The sequence below is a fragment of the Mustelus asterias genome, chromosome 2, assembly GCF_964213995.1.
Source record: "Mustelus asterias chromosome 2, sMusAst1.hap1.1, whole genome shotgun sequence".
NCBI lineage: Eukaryota > Metazoa > Chordata > Chondrichthyes > Carcharhiniformes > Triakidae > Mustelus > Mustelus asterias.
In genome coordinates this window covers 61,435,219-61,461,354 of record NC_135802.1, presented here as the reverse complement: position 1 = coordinate 61,461,354, position 26,136 = coordinate 61,435,219, and the positions used below count along the sequence as shown (strand labels likewise).

At 43.3% G+C, this 26,136-nt stretch overlaps 1 protein-coding gene across 1 annotated transcript in view; it reads right to left on the bottom strand.

Annotated features, from left to right (window-relative positions):
• The window catches only part of LOC144480803 (E3 ubiquitin-protein ligase HECW1-like), a 391,619-nt gene that overhangs the window by 222,367 nt on the left and 143,116 nt on the right, over positions 1-26,136 (bottom strand). Inside the window, exons 4-6 of the mRNA XM_078200410.1 lie at positions 22,932-23,007; positions 8,761-8,930; positions 1,839-1,981 (exon numbers count right to left, since the gene is read on the bottom strand). Coding sequence (XP_078056536.1) covers positions 1,839-1,981; positions 8,761-8,930; positions 22,932-23,007 — 389 coding nt within the window. The remainder of the gene's footprint in view (positions 1-1,838; positions 1,982-8,760; positions 8,931-22,931; positions 23,008-26,136) is intronic.

Sequence of the window (26,136 nt, the reverse complement as noted above, 5' to 3'; positions counted from 1 at the left end):
CCACACAGACAGTGACCCAAGCCGGGAATCGAACCCAGGTCCCTGGAGCTGTGAAGCAGAAGTGCTTACCACTGTGCTACCATGCCGCCCATGTGGGCGCGGACATACGACAAACCTGGAAGGTAAGGCATTTTGCTATGTCAGCGAATTTAATCTATTTAAATCCATGGTAAACAGATTCCCCACAATAATTGCTCCTGTCCCTGCCTGTAAGGAAGCCACATTTACTTTCACTATCTTTTTACGTTCTGCCAGAAACCTTCACAACCTGTTTTTGCCAGTTTACCTTCATTTCTCTATTTATAAATTTCTTGGTTATCATTTATTGAACTCAAAAGCCAATCCAATCCTTGGGTTTATTTCCCCCTTGGGTAACATTTAGGGGGGATTCTCTGGCCTCCCTGCAACATGTTTCTTGTGGCGGGAGGCAGCGCGCTATTTGTTGCCAGCGGTATCCTCTGGTCCCAATGTTGCCAATGAGATTTTCAATGTCGGGGAACCCACAGCAGGGGTGTGCTGTCGTTGGAACCAGAAGATCCCACCGGCGAGAAGAGCCAGGGAATTCCAGCTTTAATCTTCCTTTAATCTAATAACTATATTTAGCTTCTCATTAACCAAGATTGGCCCACATTACACATAGATTTTTAATTTCTGAAGGAAATATATATTTCTTGCAAATTATGAATTATCTCTTTAAATGTTTGCCATTGCCCTTCCATTATCGTATATTTAATGTGATTTCCCAATTTACCTTAACTAACTCAGTCCCCATTTTTTTGCTTTGTTCAGATTTGAGACCCCCAGTCTTGAATTAAATCGCTTTCAAACTCAATATTAAATTCGATCATATTATGATCATATTTCCCAGAGACTTCTTGACGACAATGTTTTTAATTAACCCTGTCTCATTGCGCAATACCAGTTCTAAAATAGCCTGTTCCCTGGTTGGTTATTTAACATACTAATCTAAAAAATACCTTGAATATATTTAATGAACTCATAAGAAGGTTTACTAGATCAATACCTGGAATGGGCAGGTTATCATATGAGGAAAGGTTAGACAGGCCAGGCTTATATCCATTGGAGTTTAGAAGAATAAGTGGTGACTTCAGATCCTGAGGGATCTGGACAGGGTGAATGTGAAAAGCATGTTTCCCCTTGTGGGAGAATCTAGAACAAGGGGTTGTTGTTTAAAAATAAGCTGTCGCCCATTTAAGACAGAGATAAGGAGATTTTTTTCTCTCAGAGGGTCGTTAGTCTTTGAAGCTTCCTTCCTCAAAAGGCAGTGGAAGCAAAGGCTTTAAATATTTTTGCAGCAAAGCTAGATAAATTCATGATAAGAAAAGGGGTGAAAGGTTATTGGGGTAGGCGGGAATGTGGAGCTGAGGTTACAATCAGATCAGCCACGATCTGAAAGGTGGAACAGGTTCGAGGTAGAAGATTTTCTCACAAGCAATGGGATATAAACACAGATAGCAATCGACTGTATTTTGGCATCTTCTGAAAGTATGTATTCTGACCAGCAGCTTCAGCAAACATTGTGGAAATATATGACAGATCCATCAACCTCTGAAAAAGAGAAGCAGGCTTATAATGAAGGCTTATTGGGATTCTTCATCGACTATTTTCGATTTTGGTTTACTTACCACATTTTTCCAGCTTCATCCACTTTATTTCTGATTTCCTGGATTTACTTTAAAAAAAAATCAATATTTGACAATGTAACTCCATAGACTGAATTGGCTTTCCCTGCCGCAAAACTGAGACATTTACTCCACATGATATGAGAGTATGTTCTTCAACAGAGGAAAAATAAACAGTTCTATTCAAAGGCTTACCCTATTGCGTGCCTTTCCAATAATCGTTGTACTGGCATTGACAGCTTTCCTAGAAAGCGTTTTATAATTGGACGACTCTTTGCAAACTTGTCCTTGACCTCAATTTCAAGAACATCCGTAGGGAGAGAGACAAAACTGTGCTGCTGCAAGAGAGTGAGATAGAGAGAAAAAGATTAGCATGTAAACTGCATGGTGCTTGCAAAGTTTAACAAATGGTCCAGCTTAAATTTCCAATGCACCCTGTAAGTCGTATACATTACCCACTTCCTAAGTATGCCCTCCGCATGGATCCAAAATAGGCTCGAGCCCCCTTGCTTGACATTGTGACGGAATATCAGAAATATATCAATCATGGCTAGGCACTTCTTTTTACAATAGTTTCACAGTGTTGTGAAATATTTCATGTGTTAAAAAAACTTCTTACGGTTAAAGATCCAAAGAGAAGTGTAAATTATTTACAGCATAAAAGTCTGTAGATGAGTCAACTCTGAATATGAAGATTCCTGTCTCGAGGGTAAAGTTGTGCTGCAGCATCCACGACTGCTTTGTAAATATCTGGCATCTTCGTTTCAGTCTGAAGATCAGATTTACATTGCTTTTCGGCGCAGACATGATAAGATGATATAGCATTGATGTATTATTTATTAAGCTTGGAAAGAATCTTTAAGGACATCTGAGCAGACAACAATATGCGTTTCAAGCCTCGGGTCATGAGTATTAGTGTTCCTGATGGTAGGTACAAGACTTTACTAGATAGAAAATACTGTTGCACATGGAAAATAGCGTAAGATTCAGTAATTTCATTTTAGTTCTCAAGAATGCTGTTCAGTAACATTTCATACATGAATACTGGGGAGTAGTCCTTGTTATTGGCATAGCACAAGTTATTGTGGGTGGACAGGATGTGATGTTCCTTCCCGTCATTTTAATAGATGCAAAGTTATGGTCTAGGTTCTCTGAGCTACGGAGCTGTCCCCAACATTGCTTTGTTTACTAGTGACTGATACTAACTAGAAAAACGGCACACAGATACCTACTTCCAACCTGGGGAGTTGGTTAGCTCAGTTGGCTGGATGGCTGGTTCATGATGCAGATTGATGCCAACAGCATAGGTTCAATTACTGTCCTAGCTGAGCTTATTTGGCTGGTTCATGATTCAGGTTGATGCCAACAGCATAGGTTCAATTCCTGCACCAGCTGAGGTTATTTGGCTGGTTCATGATGCAGATTGATGCCAACAGCATAGGTTCAATTCCTGTACCAGCCAAGGTTATTTGGCTGATTCACGATGCAGATTGATACCAACAGCGTGGGTTCAATTCCTGTACCAGTCGAGGTTATTCATGAAGACCTGCCTTCTCAACCTTGTCCTGTGCCTGAGGTGTGGTCATCCTCAGGTTAAATCACCACCAGTCAGCTCTCCTCCTCAAAGAGGAGAACTATGGTCATCTGGGACTATGGCAACTTTACCTTCTTAGCTTTTGTATATTATCAGCCTTATGTCAAAGTGAATAATAAAAATCAAGTACAGAGGTAAAAGAATGATTTTAAAATAAACTCCGCTCATTTATGAACATAGAAATAACTAATTTACTGTTCTTACAGGAAACTGAAGAGTCCCAACCCCCAAAATATCAGATAAAACTCCCATGTAATAATAGCACACTTCACTGATTTAACCCCCCTGATCAGTAGCCCTGGTAAATTATTGCACATTACATGATTACTATAAGACAATTTATCCTCCGCATAACAGTGAGTAAAACCTCGGGATGATATTTATATAAAATTGTTTCCAGGCACATCTATGGCGGTTCATGTCTGATATGTGTAAAGTTGTATTATCCTGAAAATAACTTTCCTCAAAAGAGGGAGTAAGTCAATAATTTCCCAGTTACAGGGAAACTTTACCAACCAACTGCAATTATCTTCTATTAGCAGGACCCAGATGTTGCTATGAACAATTAGGGCAAAATCTTGTTTCTGATGAGAAAACCAGTGTGTTTATCAGAGAAACACGAGACCCTGTCAGCATTTGCACGGATGGTGAATGTGAGCTCAAGATCACCCCCTTTGTTTCTAATTGATATTAGTAGCTTCAATCGAAGTGAAAGTACACAATTGAAGAGATGGGCTCCAATCATTCATTATTCATCCCATGGTGTGGTGTAGTTCATATGGTGTTTATTGTCCAGCTTTGATCCCCTATCTCTGATGTATTAGTTAATCTTAGGCAGGATCTGAATAATGACCCTAGTATCCCTGCATTGAGGAGGGACAGATATCAGGCATTGTCATTTCCAATGTGTATGTGGAGTGTGGGTGTGTAGTGTATTGAAAATTGTATCATGCATTTTGTCCACTTAAGGACATTTTGTATATACATATATACCAACACTGAAATTCCGTGAAGATCAACCCCATGGTGATGAAACACAATTGTATGTATTTGGACTCTTTATTTTCTTGCCTTTCTGCTGCTGTTAAATAAAATTGAACTGTCAATGGACCAGATTTTATGATAAGAATAATGGTGCAATGAATAGTGATCATCATTATTATCACCATTATTGTCAAGTAAATTGGAGAGAAAAGTCTGGTGTCTTCACATGCACAATTAAACCTGGAAATGAAGATTATGCTGACCTTCCTTCCATCATAACGTCAGAAGTGGGGATGTTCGCTAATGACTGCACAATGTTTAGCACCATTCCTGACTCCTCAGATACTGGAGCAGTCCATATCCAAATGCAGCAAGACTTGGACAATATATAAGCTTGGGCTGACAAGTGGCAAGTAATATTTGTGCCACATAAGTGCCAGGTAATGACCATCTCCAACAAGAGAGAATCTAACCATCGCCCTTGACATTCAATGGCATTACCATCACTGAAAATTGACCTCCAACAACCATAACTATCTTCCTTTGTGCTGGGTGTGACCTCCAACCACTGGAGAGTTTTCCCCCTGATTCCTATTGACTACAGTTTTGGTGGGATCCATGATGCCACACTTGGTTAAATGTTACCTTGATGTTGACGATAGTCATTCTGACCTCACCACTGCAGTTCAGTTCTTTTGTCAATATTTGGACCAAGAAAATGGACAGAAACTGAACTGGAGCAGCCATATAAATACTGTGGCTACAAAAGAAGGCCAGAGGTTGAGAATTCTGTGGCAAATGTTACAATGTGGAGATGCCGGCGTTGGACTGGGGTAAACACAGTAAGAAGTTTAACAACACCAGGTTAAAGTCCAACAGGTTTTGGACCTGTTGGACTTTAACCTGGTGTTGCAAATGTTACAGACAGGGATGAGTGGGAACTGAAACCTCATATTCCCTTCTCTTACCTTTCATGTCAGTGTATTTTTTTTAAAGGAAGAGGTGCGCATTTCTTCACCTCAGAGTGTAAACAGTTTGAATAACCAGCAGCAGGCTTTTCGTAGGTTTAAATAAAAAGGATCATTTATTCACATGTTCACTCTGAAAATCTAATGCTACATCACTTATTCACGCACATACCCACACACACGCACACACACACACTGACACACACACAAGGAAATTTTAGTTAAAGAGAATAGAGCATATTTGCCAGTTATAAACAAAAGAATAGTTCATAATTCATGAGGTTGGTTCACCTTGTAAAACATGGTGCAGGCCTAGTGAAGAAGATGCTTTTCACCCTTCAAGTGTAGTTAGGTGAATACAATAGATGAAGCTGAATACCAGAAACACTGCAGGATTGTCTCAAAGAGATGGACTTCCTACAACTTATGAAGTTAAATACTGGTAGTCTTGTTGCCAGGATGCTGATTTTCTGTATTGGTGGACTTGAAAAGGAAAAAGCTTGGAGGTCTTGCAATATTGCAGTCTCCAGATCTTCAGGAACAAATGCGGTTGTCCCCTCTGCTGCAGCGTTTTCTGCAGTTGTTATTATTGTGCCATGCAGACAGCACTTAAACATGGCTGCCTTACCATGTGGTTTCTCACATTTCCCTTTTAATCAGTGGATTAACCATAACCTGGGCTATTGTTTGCTGACATTCACCCAGGGGTTTAAGACAATCATTGCCTTAGTTTCAGAAAGACCTATTCAAGTCAGGAAAACTTTTTGGATGGTTTCAGGAGATGAATAGTGACACTTCTTAGTCTGGAATGTGTCCTTTTGTGACAAAATCAAGTCTCACAAATTTGATTGAGTTTTTTGAAGGGGTAACCAAGAAGGTAGATGAGAGTAGTGCAGTTGATGTTGTCTACATGGACTTTAGCACGACCTTTGACAAGGTACCACATGGTAGGTTGTTGCATAAGGTTAAATCTCACGGGATCCAGGGTGAGGTAGCCAAATGGATACAAAATTGGCTTGATGACAGAAGACAGGGTGGTTGTAGAGGGTTGTTTTTCAAACTGGAGGCCTGTGACCAGTGGTGTGCCTCAGGAATCGGTGCTGGGTCCACTGTTATTTATATTAATGTTTTGGATCAGAATTTAGTAGGCATGGTTAGTAAGTTTGCAGATGACACCAAGATTGGTGGCATAGTGGACAGTGAAGAAGGTTATCTCAGATTGCAATGGGATCGTGATCAATTGGGCCAGTGGGCTGACGAATGGCAGATGGAGTTTAATTTAGATAAATGCGAGGTGATGCATTTTGGTAGATCGAACCAGGGCAGGACTTACTCAGTTAATGGTAGGGCATTGGGGAGAGTTACAGAACAAAGAGATCTAGGGGTACATGTTCGTAGCTCTTTGAAAGTGGAGTCACAGGTGGACAGAGTGGTGAAGAAGGCATTTGGCATGCTTGGTTTCATTGGTCAGAATATTGAATACAGGAATTGGGACGTCTTGTTTAAGTTGTACAAGACATTGGTATGGCCACACTTGGAATACTGTGTACAGTTCTGGTCACCCTATTATAGAAAGGATATTATTAAACTAGAAAGAGTGCAGAAAAGATTTACTAGGATGCTACTGGGACTTGATGGTTTGAGCTATAAGGGGAGGCTGGATAGACTGGGACTCTTTTTTCTGGAGCGTAGGAGGCTTATGGATTATCTTATAGAGGTCTATAAAATAATGAGGGGCATACATCAGCTAGATAGTCAATATCTTTTTCCAAAGGTTGGGGAGTCTAAAACGAGAGGGCATAGGTTTAAGGTGAGAGATACAAAAGGGTTTAGAGGGGCAATTTTTTCACACAGAGGGTGGTGAGTGTCTGGAACAAGCCACCAGAGGTAGTAGTAGAGGCGGGTACAATTTTGTCTTTTAAAAAAGCATTTGGACAGTTACATGGGTAAGATGGGTATAGAGATATATGGGCCAAGTGGAGACAATTGGGACTAGCTTAGGGGTTAAAAAAAGGGGCGGTATGGACAAGTTGGGCTGAAGGGCTTGTTTCCATGCTGTAAACCTCTATGACAATGTGGTTGTATAAATCTACAGACCAAGTCAGGTGACTTTCAATGGCCATTCTTTGCAACATTTTAAAAGTCAGTTCCAGAAAATTCCACACTGATTAAAGTTGATTATTTAAACGTTAAGGTAAGACATGCCTTTACTGGTATGATACAAGTAACTCACAAACTGACTCCCCAAAGCCTTTCCACCATCTACTAGTTACAAGTCAGGAGTATGAAAGAATACTCTCCAGTTGCCAGGATGAGGGCAACTTCAACAGCACTCAAGAAACTCAACACCACTTAGGTTAAACCAGCTTACTTGATCAGCACCCCATTCACCAACTTGAACATTCACTCCTTCTAACACAGACACACAATGGCAGTAACGTGCACCATCTACAATATGCACTACAGCAATTCACCAAGGTGCCTTCAACAAACATCTTCTAAACCTGCAAACTCTACCACCTAGATGGGCAAAGGCAGCAAGTGCATGGGAACACCACCACCTTCAAGTTCCTCACCAAGCCGCACACCATCTTGACTTGGAAATATATCAACATTCCTTCACTGTCACGCAGCACTGTGGTTGTACCTGCAATAGATCGACTGTAGCATTTCCAGAAGCTGGTTCCCTACCACTTTATTGAAGGTAGTTATGGATGGGCAATAAATACTGGTCTTTCCAGGAACGCAAACAGCCATGAAGGAATAAAGCAAAATGCAAAGATTAATGAGGGCCAGACAAAACCACCAAGGGATGACCAACAAAAAAGGGAAAAATTAGAGTATGGGCGAAAACTAGCAAGAAATATGAAAACAGATAGTAAAAGCTTCTACAAGTATATAAAGAGGAAAAGAATAACTGAAGTAAACATTGGTTCCTTAGAGGGTGCGACTGGGGAATTAATAATAGGAAACAAGGAAATGGCACAATTTGAGCAAGTATTTTGTATTGGTCTACATGGTAGAAAACACAAAACACATCCCAAGAATAATAGAAAATCAAGAGACAAAACGGAGGAAAGAACTTAAAACAATCATAATCACTGCAGAGAAAAAGCTGGGAAAACATCATCATTTAAGGGTGTAATATAATTTGAGGTGCCACTGATATTCACATGCTGCTGTAGTTTTGCTGTGTTTCTGACTGGTTTCGTCAGTTGAATTACTTCCTTCTAAAACATCTATTCTCTAACATTCATGCTGTCAGTAACAGTATTATCAATAACGGAGGAGGCAAGACTTATCTCGTCATCAGTACAAGGTAGTGCTGATGTTTTTACTGCTAAGAACTAGGAGTGTCTGATAGATTACTCGAGGCAGTGTGGCAACACTGTTCAGTCACTGCAGTCTCCTCCACTCCAAACTGATCTCCTGACATTTCATCAAACTGTAACGAATCACAAAATCTTCCAAGATCTTGGTTCTGTTTATGGAATGATTGGTTTTGTTTATGAAGAGTGTCCGCCCTATCCCCCACCCCTACATCTTCTGACACATATCTCCCTTTGCCTACCTCTCTCTGCCAGACAGGGTTGATGGTATTAAAAGTAATCCCAGTGCGTTTCTCTTGCCCATGGTGTGGTAAAACAGGGAAGATGCTGTGTTTCCCTGGCTGGATGGAAATCTTCAGGTAAGGGTCAGGATTAAAGAACATCCCTTTCTTCAGACCAACAGCTTGAAAACCTGACCGAGACAAAACAAAAGGACTGATAAATATATAAACGCATGATATCTGTCCAAGAAATTCACTTCAGCTTATTCCAAAGAGTAGAGTCAGCAGTTGTGAATTTTGAAATATTTGAGATCTGAGAAATAATCATAAAGTTCACATCAAACATCATTCACAAATTAGCATAATTGCAGAACTGAAGATGAATGACATTTAGCACTGAAGACAATTTACAGTTCATTGCATTTTATGGTCACAACACAGTGAAAACAGATCTTAAGGACCGCTGCCTTGTTGGAGAAGTGTTTGACAAACCATTTTTTCCTATGTTACGAAAACATGTCAAAGTGATGCATATTGGATCTAAATATATTACTTGTCCATTATTTCTTGATTTAAAGAACAAGAATATAAGGAAGGAGCACCCCTCCTGGGCTGAATGGCCTCCCTCTGTACTGTAGGGATTCTGTAGGATTGTGAAAAAGGACAGTGAAAACTACTTTCCGTATTCTGATTTATAACATCAGAATTTGCCAACATTAAGGGCATTTAAATGGTTATTGGATAAACATATGGATGATATTGGAATAGTGTAGGTTAGATGGGCTTTAGATTGGTTTCACAGGTCGGCGCAACATCAAGGGCCGAAGGGCCTGTACTGCGCTGTGATGTTGTATGTTCTATGATTTAAGATCATATTAGGAGATGACCAAGAACAGCTGATGTCTATTTGCAGGTGGATCATCAGGGACCATCCTGTCTGCTGGAAATGTACATTTCTGCAGTTTATACATTTTCTTTTTGCTCTGCACACAACAGGCAGAATTCCACCCTCCCCCCCAGGGTGGGTTCTGAGGCTGTGGGGCGGGTGGGGGGAGGGGGTGAATGGTGGTTGAGAGTAAAATTGCAAGGACTGGATTGCTCTAGGATCCTGCCAGCCCTGACTCAGGTATAATATCACAGTGGCGGGGGGGGGGGGAGGGGGGAAGAGGGGGTGCAGGGCCTCAGGTGGGAAACCCAGCCTTTCCCATATTGGCCATTTTATGGCCCCTGGGGCTGAAGTCCGACCGAAAATCGAGGAACACCCCCTTCAATTCATCAAAAAGGGGCTGAAACCTCTGGAATCCTAAAGAACCACTTTTTATATACATGTTCTTTTGAACAAAACCACAAGCCAATAAAATAACAGATAAGGGTTTCAGCCCTGATGAAGCACTACAACAAAAATAGAACTTAGAAAAGGAAACATGTAATCTAACAAAAATATCATTCCCTAGGGTTGATGATGCACTCCAGTCCCGAGAGTGCCTAATGGTCAGGGAAGGCCTCATGTACACCAGTGGACACGACATGCACCCTCTCCAGAGACTGCCCGCTGCCTGGATCTTTCAGGAAATGTCATTCAGACCCAGTAACAGGCTTACAAGGAGATCCTCCTCTATCCTCACCGTGCTCACCCTCCCCTTCCCCCACCCCATACACTGGGAGAAATCTGGAGCGCGGGCTGGATTGTAGAAAAGGGCCTGTAATCCTGCGCAACCTACGTAAACATCAAACATGGACTCCTCTAGGCTGCAAAAAACACATGCAACAAGGGAGTCTTTGAACTATCTTAATCTATGGTTGCATGAAACTGATACATGTGCCACCATGTATCCTCAACCTTAACAATGCAATTAATATAACATTAACATCTGGTAGAATCATGGAATCATAGAAAGATTACAGCACAGAAAGAGGCCACTTTCCCATCATGTCTGTTCCAGCAGAAAACGAGCCACCCAGCCTAATCCCACTTTCCAGCATTTGGCCATAGCCTGCAGGTTACAGCACTTGAGGGTGCTTAACCAGACACCTTTTAAATGAGTTCAATGTTTCTGCCTCAACTACTCTTTCATGCAGTGAGTTCCAGACCCCTCCAACTCTCTGGGTGAAAAGATTTTTCCCCATCTCCCATTTGACCTTTCCACCAATCACTTTAAATCTAAGTCACTGACCTCTGCTGAAGTAAATAGGCTCTTCACATCCACTCTATCGAGGCCCCGAACAAGTTTGAACATCTCAGCCCTCCCTTCAGCCTGCTCTGTGCCATGGAGAGCAACCCCAACCCCTGTCTAGTCTTTTTTCATTGCTGCAATTTTCCAGTCCTGGTAACATTTTCACAAAGCTCCTCTGTACATTCCGTATGTAATGAGATGACCAGAATTACACACTGTACTCAAGCTGTGGACTAACTAACGTTTTATATAGTTCCAACATAAGCCCCTGCACTTATATTCATTATTAGCCTCTATAGAAGTGATATTACATTATTAGTGTGATGTAAGCGTATACGGCCCAATATTTCACGTTCAGTCAGCTCACCGGCAGAGAGCACTAGTTACCCATCCTTCACTCTGAGAGGATTGTCAAGTCTATGAGCTTGATACTTATTTAAATCTATCCAGTGGCTGCAAGTTCAGAACACGCACCCTCCTGCAGTTCTAGGCCAGCGGGTAGGTTTGTGGATTGGGGTGGTGGCAGACAATGGACACTGGTAAGTGGGGAGAAAAGTCAGTCCCATAGACTTTTCTTTCGGCCAACAAATCCCTCACAGACATTATCTCATATAATGATCTATATCGGGCAACAAGACACATTAACAAATGAACAACCACATTCTTTAAAGCATGATAAAGTCTGAAAGAACAAAAGGCCATTTGGTTTACTTTACCTACTTTTTGCACAGCCCATGCATAATTTAACCTGATCATCGATCCTACCATAAGAACATAAGAACATAAGAAATAGGAGCAGGAGTAGGCCATCTAGCCCCTCGAGCCTGCCCCGCCATTCAATAAGATCATGGCTGATCTGACGTGGATCAGTACCACTTACCCGCCTGATCCCCATAACCCTTAATTCCCTTACCGATCAGGAATCCATCCATCCGCGCTTTAAACATATTCAGCGAGGTAGCCTCCACCACCTCAGTGGGCAGAGAATTCCAGAGATTCACCACCCTCTGGGAGAAGAAGTTCCTCCTCAACTCTGTCTTAAACCGACCCCCCTTTATTTTGAGGCTGTGTCCTCTAGTTTTAACTTCCTTACTAAGTGGAAAGAATCTCTCCGCCTCCACCCTATCCAGCCCCCGCATTATCTTATAAGTCTCCATAAGATCCCCCCTCATCCTTCTAAACTCCAACGAGTACAAACCCAATCTCTTCAGCCTCTCCTCATAATCCAAACCCCTCATCTCCGGTATCAACCTGGTGAACCTTCTCTGCACTCCCTCCAATGCCAATATATCCTTCCTCATATAAGGGGACCAATACTGCACACAGTATTCCAGCTGCGGCCTCACCAATGCCCTGTACAGGTGCATCAAGACATCCCTGCTTTTATATTCTATCCCCTTCGCAATATAGGCCAACATCCCATTTGCCTTCTTGATCACCTGTTGTACCTGCAGACTGGGCTTTTGCGTCTCATGCACAAGGACCCCCAGGTCCCTTTGCACGGTAGCATGTTTTAATTTGTTTCCATTGAGATAGTAATCCCATTTGTTATTATTTCCTCCAAAGTGTATAACCTCGCATTTCTCAACGTTATACTCCATTTGCCATATCCTCGCCCACTCACTCAGCCTGTCCAAATCTCTCTGCAGATCTTCTCCGTCCTCCACACGATTCACTTTTCCACTTATCTTTGTGTCGTCTGCAAACTTCGTTACCCTACACTCCGTCCCCTCCTCCAGATCATCTATATAAATGGTAAATAGTTGCGGCCCGAGTACCGATCCCTGCGGCACGCCACTAGTTACCTTCCTCCAACCGGAAAAACACCCATTTATTCCGACTCTTTGCTTCCTGTCGGATAGCCAGTCCCCAATCCACTTTAACACACTACCCCCAACTCCGTGTGCCCTAATCTTCTTCAGTAGCCTTTTATGGGGCACCTTATCAAACGCCTTTTGGAAATCCAAAAACACCGCATCCACCGGTTCTCCTCCATCAACCGCCCTAGTCACATCTTCATAAAAATCCAACATGTTCGTCAAGCACGACTTTCCCCTCATGAATCCATGCTGCGTCTGATTGATCGAACCATTTCTATCCAGATGCCCTGCTATCTCCTCTTTAATAATGGATTCCAGCATTTTCCCTACTACAGACGTTAAGCTGACCGGCCTATAGTTACCCGCCTTTTGTCTCCTTCCTTTTTTAAACAGCGGCGTAACATTAGCCGTTTTCCAATCAACCGGCACTACCCCAGAATGCAACGAGTTTTGATAAATAATCACTAACGCATCCACTATTACCTCTGACATTTCTTTCAATACCCTGGGATGCATTCCATCCGGACCCGGGGACTTATCCACCTTCAGTCCCATTAGTCTACCCAGCACTGCCTCTCTGGTAACATTAATTGTATTAAGTATTTCTCCTGCTGCCAACCCTCTATCGTTAATATTTGGCAAACTATTTGTGTCCTCCACCGTGAAGACCGACACATAAAACTTATTTAAAGACTCAGCCATATCCTCATTTCCCACTATTAACTCCCCCCTCTCGTCCTCCAAGGGTCCAACATTCACTCTAGCCACTCTATTCCTTTTTATATATTTATAAAAACTTTTACTATCATTTTTTATATTAATTGCTAGCCTAGCTTCATAGTCTATCCTTCCTTTCTTTATCGCTTTCTTAGTCTCTCTTTGTTGTTTCTTAAATTTTTCCCAATCACTTGTTTCTCCACTATTTTTGGCCACTCTGTACGCAGCTGTTTTTATTTTAATACTCTCCTTTATTTCCTTCGTTATCCACGGCTGGTTCTCCCTTTTCTTACAATCCTTGTTTTTTGCTGGAATATATTTTTGCTGAGAACTGAAAAGGATCTCCTTAAAAATCCTCCACTGTTCCTCAGCTATCCTACCTGCCAGCCTGCTCTCCCAGTCTACCTTAGCCAATTCATCCCTCATCCTATCATATTTCCCTCTGTTCAAACAGAGGACACTGGTTTGGGACCAAACTTTCTCCTCTTCCATCTGAATCAGAAATTCGACCATATTGTGGTCACTAGACCCAAGAGGGTCCTTCACAATAAGATCCTTAATTCTACCTACCTCGTTACACAATACCAGATCCAAAATAGCTCGTTCCCTCGTCGGTTCCGTAACATGCTGTTCAAGGAAACTATCCCGACAGCATTCTAAGAACTCATCCTCCATTCCACCCTTACCGACTTGAGTCTGCCAGTCAATGTGCATGTTGAAGTCCCCCATGATTATTGCCGTTCCGTTTTTACACGCATCCCTTATCTGCTTGTTTATAGCCCTCCCTACCTCAACATTATTATTTGGGGGCCTATATACCACACCTACTAGTGTCTTTCTCCCTCTACTATTCCTCATCTCTACCCATAATGATTCCACGTTTTGTTCCTCAGAGCCTATGTCATCCCTCAGTACTACCCTGATATTATCTCTTATTAATAGCGCGACCCCACCACCTTTTCCTTCCTGTCTATTCTTCCTAAACGCCTGATACCCCTGGATATTCATCTCCCAGTCCTGGTCACCTTTCAGCCACGTTTCTGTAATGGCCACTAGATCGTACCCACTCGTGCTGATTTGCACCATCAACTCATTTACCTTGTTCCGAATGCTTCGTGCATTCAGGCAAAGTGTCCTTATTCCAGCTTTTATCTGGACCCGCTTTGATGAGTCGCGAACACCCTCTCCCTCTACTCCCTTATCTAAATTACCGCCTTCATTCACTTGCACCCTCTCCTCTACCATTAATTTTGTAATTCCCCTTACCCCTGCATCCTCCACCCCATCAATTAGTTCCTTGATCCTAGTCAACTCTTCTAGCTCCCCTCCCCCCAACCTATCTAGTTTAAATTCTCCCCAGTAACCTTAGCCAACCTACCGGCCAGGATATTGGTCCCCGTGTGATTCAAGTTCCACCCGTCTTTTGTATACAGATCACCCCTGCCCCTAAAGAGGTCCCAATGGTCCAGGAACCTGAATCCCTGCCCCCTGCACCAGTCCCTCAGCCACACATTCATCTTCCACCTCACTCCATTCCTGCCCTCACCTTCCCGTGGCACAGGCAGTAATCCTGAGATTACTAACTTTGCTTTCCTCTTTCTCAGCTGTCTCCCTAATTCCCTGTACTCCCTTTTCATGACCCCTTCTCCCTTCCTACCCACATCAGCGGTACCAATATGTACCGCTACCTCAGGCTCCTCTCCCTCCCACCTCAGGATTTCCGGGACGCGACTAGCGACATCCTGGATCCCGGCCCCAGGGAGGCAGACCACCATGCGAGAATCCCGCCTACCTCCGCAGAAACGCCTGTCTGTCCCCTTCACCATCGAGTCCCCGATTAATACCGCCTTCCTCCTCTTTTCCTTAGCCCTCTGAGTTACAGGGCTGGACTCCACTGCGGAGACACGGCCACTGCTGCTTCCCCCAGGCGGGCTGTCCCCCCCAGCAGTACTCAAGCAGGAGTACTTGTTGTGCAGGGGCAAATCCACTGGGGTGCTCTCAACCACCCTAGCCTTACCCTTCCTGGCCATCACCCACTTGGCCTCCTCCCGTTGCCCTGGTGTGACCACCTGATGATAGCTCTTGTCTATCACCTCCTCATTCTCCCTCATCAGCCTAAGATCCTCGAGCTGCAGTTCCAGCTCCCTAACACGGTCCCTCAGGAACCGCAGCTCGACACACCCCTCACAGATGTGGATGTCCGGGAGGCCAGATGCCTCCAGGACCTCCCACATCCTACACTGGGAACAACACACTGGTTTCACACTCATACTGGACACTTTATGTCAAGTAAGACAGTGAAAAGTTAATAAGAGTGTAAGGAAACAAAAACTCACCCCTGCTCGTCCAAGCCCTGTGAGCCAAAGCCCTGACAGCTCACTCAACTTCCCACTCACTCTGCTGCCCGCTACGATGCTGCCCGCTGTATACTTTGGTGCGCTTTTAAACCCTCCAAAAACTTCCCCAGGCCTCTCCTGGCCCGACGTCCGGTTTTGAAAAAAAACTCCGATTTTAAACCCAAAATTAACTGAAAAAATAAATAATTAATTAAAGTCAGAAAACCCACTCTCTTACCCTCAGCCTGCTCCTGGGAACAAATCCCTGATATTAACAACTGATATTAAACCCAAACAACTGAGATTAAACCCAAACAACTGAGATTAAACCCAAACAACTGATATTAAACCCAGAACAACTGAGATTAAACCCAGAACAACTGATATTAAACCCAAACAACTGAGATTAAACCCAGAACAACTGATATTAAACCCAAACAACTGATATTAAACCCAAACCACACCATTTAATCTCCACGGGGAAGTTTTAGAATACATTACTGTAACTCTGGGTGAACATTGGGTGAAATTCCACCAAATCAATCTACACTTAGTACTCACACTTAGAATTATAGAATCCTAGCATTTTACTGCAAAGAACGCCACGTTTCTGAAAGAGTTATATCCATGTTCCATTCTCCTGCCCTTCTCTCCATACCATGTTATATTTTCTTTCTCAAAGAGTGATCCTTACACTATTTTTTCTCATGGGACCTTCAATATCCTGTTATTTGTTTTGTTAATTCTGCAAACGAGGACGGCACGGTGGCACAGTGGTTAGCACTGCTGCCTCACATTGCCAGGGACCTGGGTTTGATTCCTGGCTTTGGTCACTGTGTGGAGTCTACACGTTGTCTGCGTGGGTTTCCTCCAGGTGCTCCGGTTTCCTCCCACAGTCCGAAAGACATGCTGATTAGGTGCACTGGCCATGCTAAATTCTCCCTCAGTATATCCAAACAGGGGCTGGAGTGTGGCGACTAGGGGATTTTCACAGTAACTTCATTGCAGTGTAATGTAAGCCTACTTGTGACACCAATAAGTAAACCTTAAAAAACTTCATTATTATGGTGATACTTATGACCCTTGTTAGTCACTTGTCAACCAGCAGAACTAGTTTTTCTTCAATATACCTTATCATTTTGGCACAGTGGTTAGCACTGCTATCTCACAGTGCCGGGGACCTGGGTTCGATTCCCAGCTTGGGTCACTGTCTGTGCAAAGTCTGCACGTTCTCCCCGTGTCTGCGTGGATTTCCTCCAAATGCTCCGGTTTCCTCCCACAGGCTGAAAGATGTGCTGGTTAGGTGGATTGGCCATGCTAAATTCTCCCTCAGTGAACCCAAACAGGCGCTGGAGTGTGGCGACTAGGGGATTTTCACAGTAACTTCATTGCAGTTTAGAGAGGATTCTTCGAGACAGGATTTATTCCCACTTGGAAATATGTGGACGTATTAGTGAGAGGCAACATGGTTTTGTGAAGGGGTGGTCATGTCTTACAAACTTGATCGAGTTTTTCGAGGAAGTGACGAAGATGATTGATGAGGGTAGGGCAGTGGATGTTGTCAACATGGACTTCAGTAAGGCCTTTGACAAGGTCCCTCATGGCAGACTGGTGCAGAAGGTGAAGTCGCATGGGATCGGAGGTGAGCTAGCAAGGTGGATACAAAACTGGCTCGGTCAAAGAAGACAGAGGGTAGCAGTGGAAAGGTGTGTTTCTGAATGCAGGGCTGTGACAAGTGATGTTCCTCAGGGATCAGTGCTGGGACGTTTGCTGTTTGTAACATATATAAATGATTTGGAGGAAAATGTAACTGGATTGATTAGTAAGTTTGCGGACGACACAAAGGTTGGTGGATTTGCGGATAGCGATGAGGACCATCAGAGGATACAGCAGGATATAGATCAGTTGGAGACTTGGGCGGAGAGATGGCAGATGGAGTTTAATCTGGACAAATGTGAGGTAATGAATTTTGGAAGGTCTAATACAGATAGGAAATATACAGTAAATGGCAGAACCCTTAGGAGTATTGATAGGCAAAGGGATCTGGGTGTACAGGTACACAGGTCACTGAAAGTGGCAATGCAGGTGGAAAAGGTAGTCAAGAAGGCATACGGCATGCTTGCCTTCATCGGCTGGGGTATTGAGTTTAAAAATCGGCAAGTCATGTTGCAGCTTTATAGACTGCACTTGGAATATAGTGTTCAATTCTGGTCGCCACACTACCAGAAGCATGTGAAGGCATTGGAGAGGGTACAGAAAAGATTTACCAGGATGTTGCCTGGTATGGAAGGCATTAGCTATGAGGAAAGGTTGGAGAAACTTGGTTTGTTCTCACTGGAGCGACGGAGGTTGAGGGGAGACCTGATAGAAGTCTACAAGATTATGAGAGGCATGGACAGAGTGGATAGTCAGAAGCCTTTTCCCAGGGTGGAACAGTCAATTATTAGGGGGCAAGGCTTAAAGGAGATGTACATGGCAGATTTTTTACACAGAGAGTAATGGGTGCCTGGAACTCGTTGCCGGGGGAGGTAGTGGAAGCGGATACGGTAGTGACTTTTAAGGGGCGTCTTGACAAGTACATGAATAGGATGGGAATAGAGGGATATGGTCCCCGGAAGGGTAGGGAGTTTTAGTTAAGTCGGGCAGCATGGTCGGTGCAGGCTTGGAGGGCCGAAGGGCCTGTTCCTGTGCTGAAATTTTCTTTGTTCTTTGTTCAGTGTTAATGTAAGCCTACTTCTGACACTAATAAATAAACTTTAAACTTTAAACATTTGGAACACCGCGATCAAATCTCTTAAATATCCAATGATAAGATCCCAGATTCCTTAGCTTCTGCTCCAGAATTAAAGCCTGTCATCCCTGGTATCGACTGAATGAATCTCTTTGGCACCTGCTTCACAGTTTTGAGGTTCATGCTAAAGTGGTGTAGCCAAAACTGGACACAACATTCTAATTGTGGCTTAACCAGTAATTGTATCGGTTTCGGATTATCGCTTTGCAATTATACTCTACCTCTTTCACAAAATCTTGGAAGCCTATTGCTTTTTCTATAGCTTGCTCAGCTTGCAGGAAGCAGGGTCATTTGAGACCCCATGGCGTGGTTGTCTCTGCCCTTTTGCAAGTTGCTCCGGGCCCAGAAAAAGATCCCTTTGGTTCAGAATTACAAGCCAAAGCTACATGTATTGGTGGAAGAATTGGAACCTCAAGGGACAACGGCTGCTTACAGATGGAAGATTCTTTGGGAAGAGGACTTGTTTTTCCGTAACAGCACACAGGGAGAAAGCAATGGGGAATCACATCAGGCATGGTGGCACAGTGGTTAGCACTGCTGCCTCGCAGCGCCAGGAACCCAGGTTCAATTCCGGCCTTAGGTGACTCTCTGTGTTGGGTTTGCACATTCTCCCCCCTGTCTGCGTGGGTTTCCTCCGGGTGCTCCGGTTTCCTCCCACAGTCCAAAACTGTGCGGGTTAGGTTGATTGGCTGTGCTAAAGTGACCCTAGTGTCAGGGGGATTAGCAGGGTAAATGTGTGAGATTACGGGAATAGGGCCTGGGTGGGATTGTGGTTGGTACAGACTCGATGGGCCAAATGGCCTCCTTCTGTACTGTAGGGATTCTATTCTATAATCCTTTTTCACAGTCATATGGCTCATTCCTCATTGAAAATGAAAATGGGAGATTGCTATGAGCAGCTGAAGGGGAGGGTGTAAGATTGCAAGTTGTGGAGAGATGGATGAGCAGTGGACCTGCCTTTAGGCACATCATCACTGCTATCAACTTGTCGTCTAACTTTAAAGATTTATGTCCCAAAGGCTCTCTACCCCTCTTTTACTGCCTTTAATGTTTTACTATTCAGTGTGCAACATGCACATGCAGCTTTGGACTTCTGAAGCAGAAATATGTACAGACTGGTGCTCCGACATTTCTCTTGATAAATAGACCAGTATATTTCAGGAATGTGCATACACTGATGGGGAACAAATCCACTATTTAGAAGAAATTGGCGCAGCTTTTCCAAATGCTTATGCTTGGCCGAAAGAATGGGTTTGATGAGTACAGGAAACCCCATCCTAAACCAGTCGATCAGGGGGACTAGCTAGAGATAATGCATGGGGTTATGGGGATAGGGCCTGGGTGGGATTGTGGTTGATGCAGACTCGATGGGCCAAATGGCCTCATTCTGCACTGTAGGATTCTATTATTCTATTATTATCACTATGATTCTATTACGACAGGTGGCCAAAAGCTTGATCAAAGGGATAGGTTTTAAGCACTCTCTTAAGGAAGAAAGAGAAGTAGAGAGGTGGAGTGGTTCCTAGAGGGAATTTCAAAGCTTAGGGCCTCTGCAGTTGAAGGCATGGCTGCCAATAGTGGAGAGATTAGAATCAGGAATGCTCAAGAGGCTAGAATTGAAAGAGTGCAGAGATCTTAGAAGATGGCAGGGCTGGAGGAGATTACAGGGATAGGGAGAGGCGAGGAAATGGAGGGATTTGAAAACAAAAATTAGATGTTTTGAATTGAGGTGTCATTTAACTGGGTTTCAACTCGGTCAGCAAACACACAGATGGTGGGTAAACAGGACTTAACGCAAATTAGGACATGCACAGCAGAGTTTTAATGACCTCAAGTTTCTGGAGAGTAGAAAGTGTACTTCATGAGTCAAATCTAGAGTCATGGATGAGGTTTTCAGCAGCGGCTGAGCTGAGTAAGGAGCACAGTGACCAGTTTGATAGAGTACTGTTAGAAAGAGTACTGAACTTGGGGTTTTGGTGAGTGAAGGAATTTGGCATATTGAGGGAAGAAGTGCTGTTCTAGTCCCTTACAAAACAGGTAGAGGTCTAAAAGAGGGAATGGGACACAATGACACCTGAGAGCTGAGTTCTGGAGACATTAATTATGATATTAGTACTACATTACATTTAAAGCTTAATTAGCTGAACTACTTAATAGAATCACTACAATGCAGAAGGTGGCCATTCGGCTCATCAAGTCTGCATTGACCTTCCAATAGATCATCTGACCCAGGTTCTATTCCCATAATCCTGCATATTTTACCCTGCTAATCCACCTAATCTACTCATCTTGGGTCACTAAGGGACAATTTAGCATGGCCAATCCAACTAACTAACCTGCACATCTTTGGATTATGGGAGGAAACCGGAGCACCCGGAGGAAACCCACGCAGACACGGGGAGAATGTGCAACTCCACACAGTCACCCAAGGCTGGAATCAAACCCAGGTCCCTTGCGCAGTGAGGCAGTTGTGCTAACCACTATGCCACCGTGCAACTAATATCGCTACATATTATCATCGAGTGGTATTTTTATACTTGAAACCTTAATTAGTTATATAAAATACAACAGAGATGGCAGGGCAGGTGATATGTTGCAGCTGTAGGACGTGGGAGCTGGTGGACACGGTGTGATCCAGAGCTATCATATTTGCAGTAAGTGCCTGCAGCTCTCCTTTCACTTACGCTATCTCTGAACTCCCTAACTCTGTTTCTCTGACTGTAACCTCCTGAAGGAAATCTATGTCCTTTCTTTCCAGTATTGATGATTCAGTCTTCAGTAACCTTGGTCCCCTGCTTAATAACTCAATGCTGATCTCCACCTCCTTCTTGTCCCTTGTAGATAACGTCTTTGTCCAAGATTTAGTCAACCCCTCCCAAATGTTCATGCTTTGGCTTGAAGCCATTTTCTTATTACACATATACGAAATGCTTTGGGGTGTGTTCTATGTTAAAGATGCTGTCTAAGTGCAAATTGGGGTTATTGAATGAACTAAAATTAGCTGAATGCCTTTCTTATCTGTAATTAGTTTGTTTAGGTTTAAGTATTAGCGTCATAAGTATGCTTACACTAACACTGCAATGAAGTTACTGTGAAAATTCCCGAGTCACCACACTCCAGCACCTGTTCGGGTACACTGAGGGAAAATTTAGCATGGCCAATGCACATCTTTTGAACTATGGGAGGAAACCGGAGCACCTGGAGGAAACCCACGCAGACACGGGGAGAACATGCAGACTCCACACAGACAGTGACCCAAGGCCGGAATTGAACCCGGGTCCCTGGCGCTGTGAGGCAGCAATGCTAATCACTGTGCCACCATGCCGCCCTGTGATCTATTCACCATTGAATTTGATGGTGGTATAGGGGTGGAGAAGCAAAGTTCCAGATGAGAGAATTTCAAGTTCTAGTCGAATACACGAATGTTTGATCAAAATTTAAACTTGGTGTGTAATAGTAGATGCTTGGAATTTCCATATGCTTCTCCTGATCTCCTACCCTGACCATGGCAGGAGTGCTGGAGAAATGACAAAACCAGCCATTTGTGCAATTTGGCTGGATGTTTTGCCAAGGCGATTGGGAGAACTCTGCGGAAGTTCAGTTCACAGGCCAGAGTAAAACCGAGACTGGATCACACAACACACTTCCCTTCTGGTGATGTCATGTTGTAATCCTTTGAAGACCAGGTCTCTTCTCTGGCCACACATTTATCGTTCTTTCACTCTCTAAATGACCTTTGCTCATGGATGTCAACTGATACCAGTTCTGAGCGGGTAGCATCTTTCTCGCAATACATTGTGCAATTTACACAAGAGAATTTTGTTCATCTTTCAAGTTGTAAACAGTAATGGAATCAGGTATCGAAGGCTGGAATTTTACTGTCCCCCTCGCCACGGAAATTGGAGCGGGCGAGGGGCGGACCATTGGAGCGGGCGAGGGGCGGACCATGGAAAGGTCCGTTGACCTCGGGCGGGATTTCACGGTTTCGGGTCGAGGTCGTAAAATCCCATCCTATATTTTTCTTACTGTTACTGACATGAGTTAAACTAGAAAACTGGGCTGAGTTCACAATTACTACTCGTTTGTAACTGGCAGAGTTTTGTATTATTTTTACATTGAAAGACTGATGACTGAGTACAAGAATATAAGAAAGGATTTCTTACATTACTTTTCAACAACGAGGATGGGAGAATTCATAAAACTAAGCAAGCAGTGTTTCAGTGTGTATAATTAATTGTAGCTTATTCTGAGCAATGAATATGTGCAGCTCAGTTGAAACAGAAAGCTCTACAAAGGGATTCTTTGCTTTGATGTTGAAGGTTATAGAGGGACGCGCTTTAAAAGACAATCGTACCTGACAGCGTAAAACTGATCAGTCTCCGAATCCCCTGACCTTGAACAGCTTCTTCACTGGAAATAGTTTTAAAAACCTGCTCCATGGGAAAAGAAGAAATAACGATCAATAACGAGGTTCTTTTTAAGGGACTAAAGGCTCAGAAAGTACCAAAAGCTCAAATAAACAGATAGAAACCAGAGGAAAAAATCATTCGCGAGCACTCATTAGGAAAGTATCAGCAATGCATTGTACACTAAATCCTGTCAGACTAAGGGAAAGAGTATCTGCCAATGAGTTACCTCAGTAAAGAAATCGCAAAGGTGATGAAATTCTTGGTAACAAAGATTATCTGAACAGAAATAACAAACATTGACCAGAATACACAAAGATCTGTTTAGCTGAAAATATGTAGTTTAATCTTTTGGAGATCATACTTAATTCAATGTTCAGAGGTCGTGTCAGGTTCAACCAAGTAACTAATTCTACAAGACTATCGTGTGTTTATTATGACATAAAGGCACCAATCACTCATAAGGGATTGGGTACCCATGTTGTAGATTCATTTATTTAAACATGAGAACATATATGTGGAAATTCTCATGATGTGGAAAAGATTGAAAGGGTGCAGAGGAGATTTACAAGGATGTTGCCTGGATTGAGTGGCATGCCTTATGAGGATAGGCTGAGGGAGCTCGGTCTTTTCTCCTTGGAGAGACGTAGGATGAGAGGAGACCTAATAGAGGTATATAAGATGTTGAGAGGCATAGATCGGGTGGACTCTCAGAGGCTTTTTCCCAGGGTGGAAATGGCTGCTACGAGAGGACACAGTTTTAAGGTGCTGGGGGGTAGGTACAGGGGAGATGTTTGGGGGAAGTTTTTCACACAGAGGGTGGTGGGCGAGTGGAATCGGCTGCCGTCAGTGGTGGTGGAGGCAAACTCAATCGGGTCTTTTAAGAGACTCCTGGATGAGTACATGGGACTTAATAGGATGGAGGGTTATAGGTAGGCCTAAAAGGTAGGGATATGTTCGGCACAACTTGTGGGGCCGAAGGGCCTGTTTTGTGCTGTAGTTTTTCTATGTTTCTATATACATGGATAGAAAGCTTGAAGACACCAGAAGCAGAGCTGTGTGTGCTGTAAAAGAGAGCCAATGCTATGTTGGCCTTCATTGTGAGAGGATTTGAGTACAGAGACAGGGATGTTTTACTGCAATTGTATAAGGTGTTGGTGAGGCTACATCTGGAGTATTGTGTGCAGTTTTGGTGTCCTTATCTGAGGAAGGATGTTCTTGCTATGAACAAAGAACAAAGAACAATACAGCACAGGAACAGGCCCTTCGGCCCTCCAAGCCCACGCCGCTCCCCGGTCCAGGATTGAATCCTGAATCCAGGATCCCCGCCCAATTTTCCAGCCTATCTACATCCTAATATCCTATCCACCGAGCTGTCCCTCACAGCTACGATGCTTTGTTCATCACAACCTATTAACTCACCCCCACCCCCCCATTCCAGACCATGTGATCTCCAGGGAGAGGCGAAAACCCAGAGTGAAAACCCCAGGGCCAATATGGGGGAAAAAAAATCTGGGAAATTCCTCTCCGACCCCCTGAGGCGATCGAAACGAGTCCAGGAGATCACACTGGCCCTGATCAGAAAATGCTTCCCAACCCTATGGAAGGAGTACAGCAAAGGTTTACCAGGCTGATTCCTGGGATGGCAGGTCTGTCATATGAGGACGGACTAAATCAATTAGGATTTTTTTCACTAGATTTTATAAGAGCGAGAGGGGCTCTCATAGAAACTTATAAAATTCTAACAGGTTTAGACAGGGTAGATTCAGAAAGAATGTTCTCGATGGTGGGGGAGTCTAGAACTAGGACTCATAGTTTGAGGATAAGGGGTAACCCTTTTAGAACTGAGATGAGGAGAAATTTCTTCACCCAGAGAGTGGTGAATGTGCAGAATTCACTACCACAGAAAGTAGTTGAGGCCAAGGTGTTGTCTGATTTCAAGAAGAAATTAGATATAGCTCTTGGGATAAAGGGATCAAGGAATATATGGGGGAAGCGGGGAATCAGGATATTAAATTTGGTGATCAGCCATGATCATAATGAATGGTGGAGCAGAGTCAAACGGCCGAATGGCCCACTACTGCTTCTAGTTTCTATGTATTGCTCACAGACCAGAGTGAAATTGAGACTAGACCACATGACACACTTCCTTTCTGGTGATGACATGCTGCTAAAGGCATATTGCAACATCCCTTTTTTTTTAAAGGTACTTTCCTCCCTTCCAACAAAGTATAGCTAGCTATTTACAATACATATTCATGTTTAGTTACCATTACATAAGTGTATAGAACCGATGAATCTATAAGCCTCTAAAGCACAAAGGTAATCTGCTGTATTGCCCAGATTTTGTAATGGTAAATGTATTTGAAGATTTCTTTAATGTTTCAATGACCTGTGGAGTTGCCATTCTCGGAGGTCGGTCCTGATTACATCTGTTATCTAGGCCTAGGGGCAATTGGACTGTATATTGATTGAGGAGCTGGAATGGATCTGATTTATTCTTGGCTACGTCTCACAGTTGAGCCTTTGTGTGTAGTGACTTTGTAAAATCTTTGCCACCTCAACTAGTTGCCATGTACCTTCTGTGGGAACCTGGTTGCAAACCTGTTGTCCCAACTGTAAACTTGGCAATTCTGTACCGGCAGTTTTATTGGGCAAAAAAAACCCTCCTCACCCCCCTCCCCCCACATCTTCATCTGTCACAGCTTGCCCTCTGATTTCAGCTTCACGACCGTTCAGCCATTCACATCTTTTATTCTCTCTACAGACTGCCATTAGCAGCCTTTCCCCTTGTTTATTTGACTATGACTCATCTTTCATTCCCTGTAGTATAAATATCTCCCACTTTCTATGCCTTTTAGCTTTGACAAAGAGTCATCTGGACTCGAAACATCAGTTCTGTTCTCTCCTTACAGATGCTGCCAGACCTGCTGAGATTTTCCAGCATTTTCTCTTTTGGTTTTTATTATCATCCCTTGCAATTTTGAAAATTGCTCTCCAGTTTCTGAGAATGTAGAATGGGTGAGAGCAGATAAATCAGCCACACTGGTCTGCCAAACATGAGCTCTGCCATTGATGGAATACTTGCAATAAAAGGTGCTGCTCTCAGATGTAACATTGCAATATAAAGCTGTTGCTTGGTCTGTCTACATT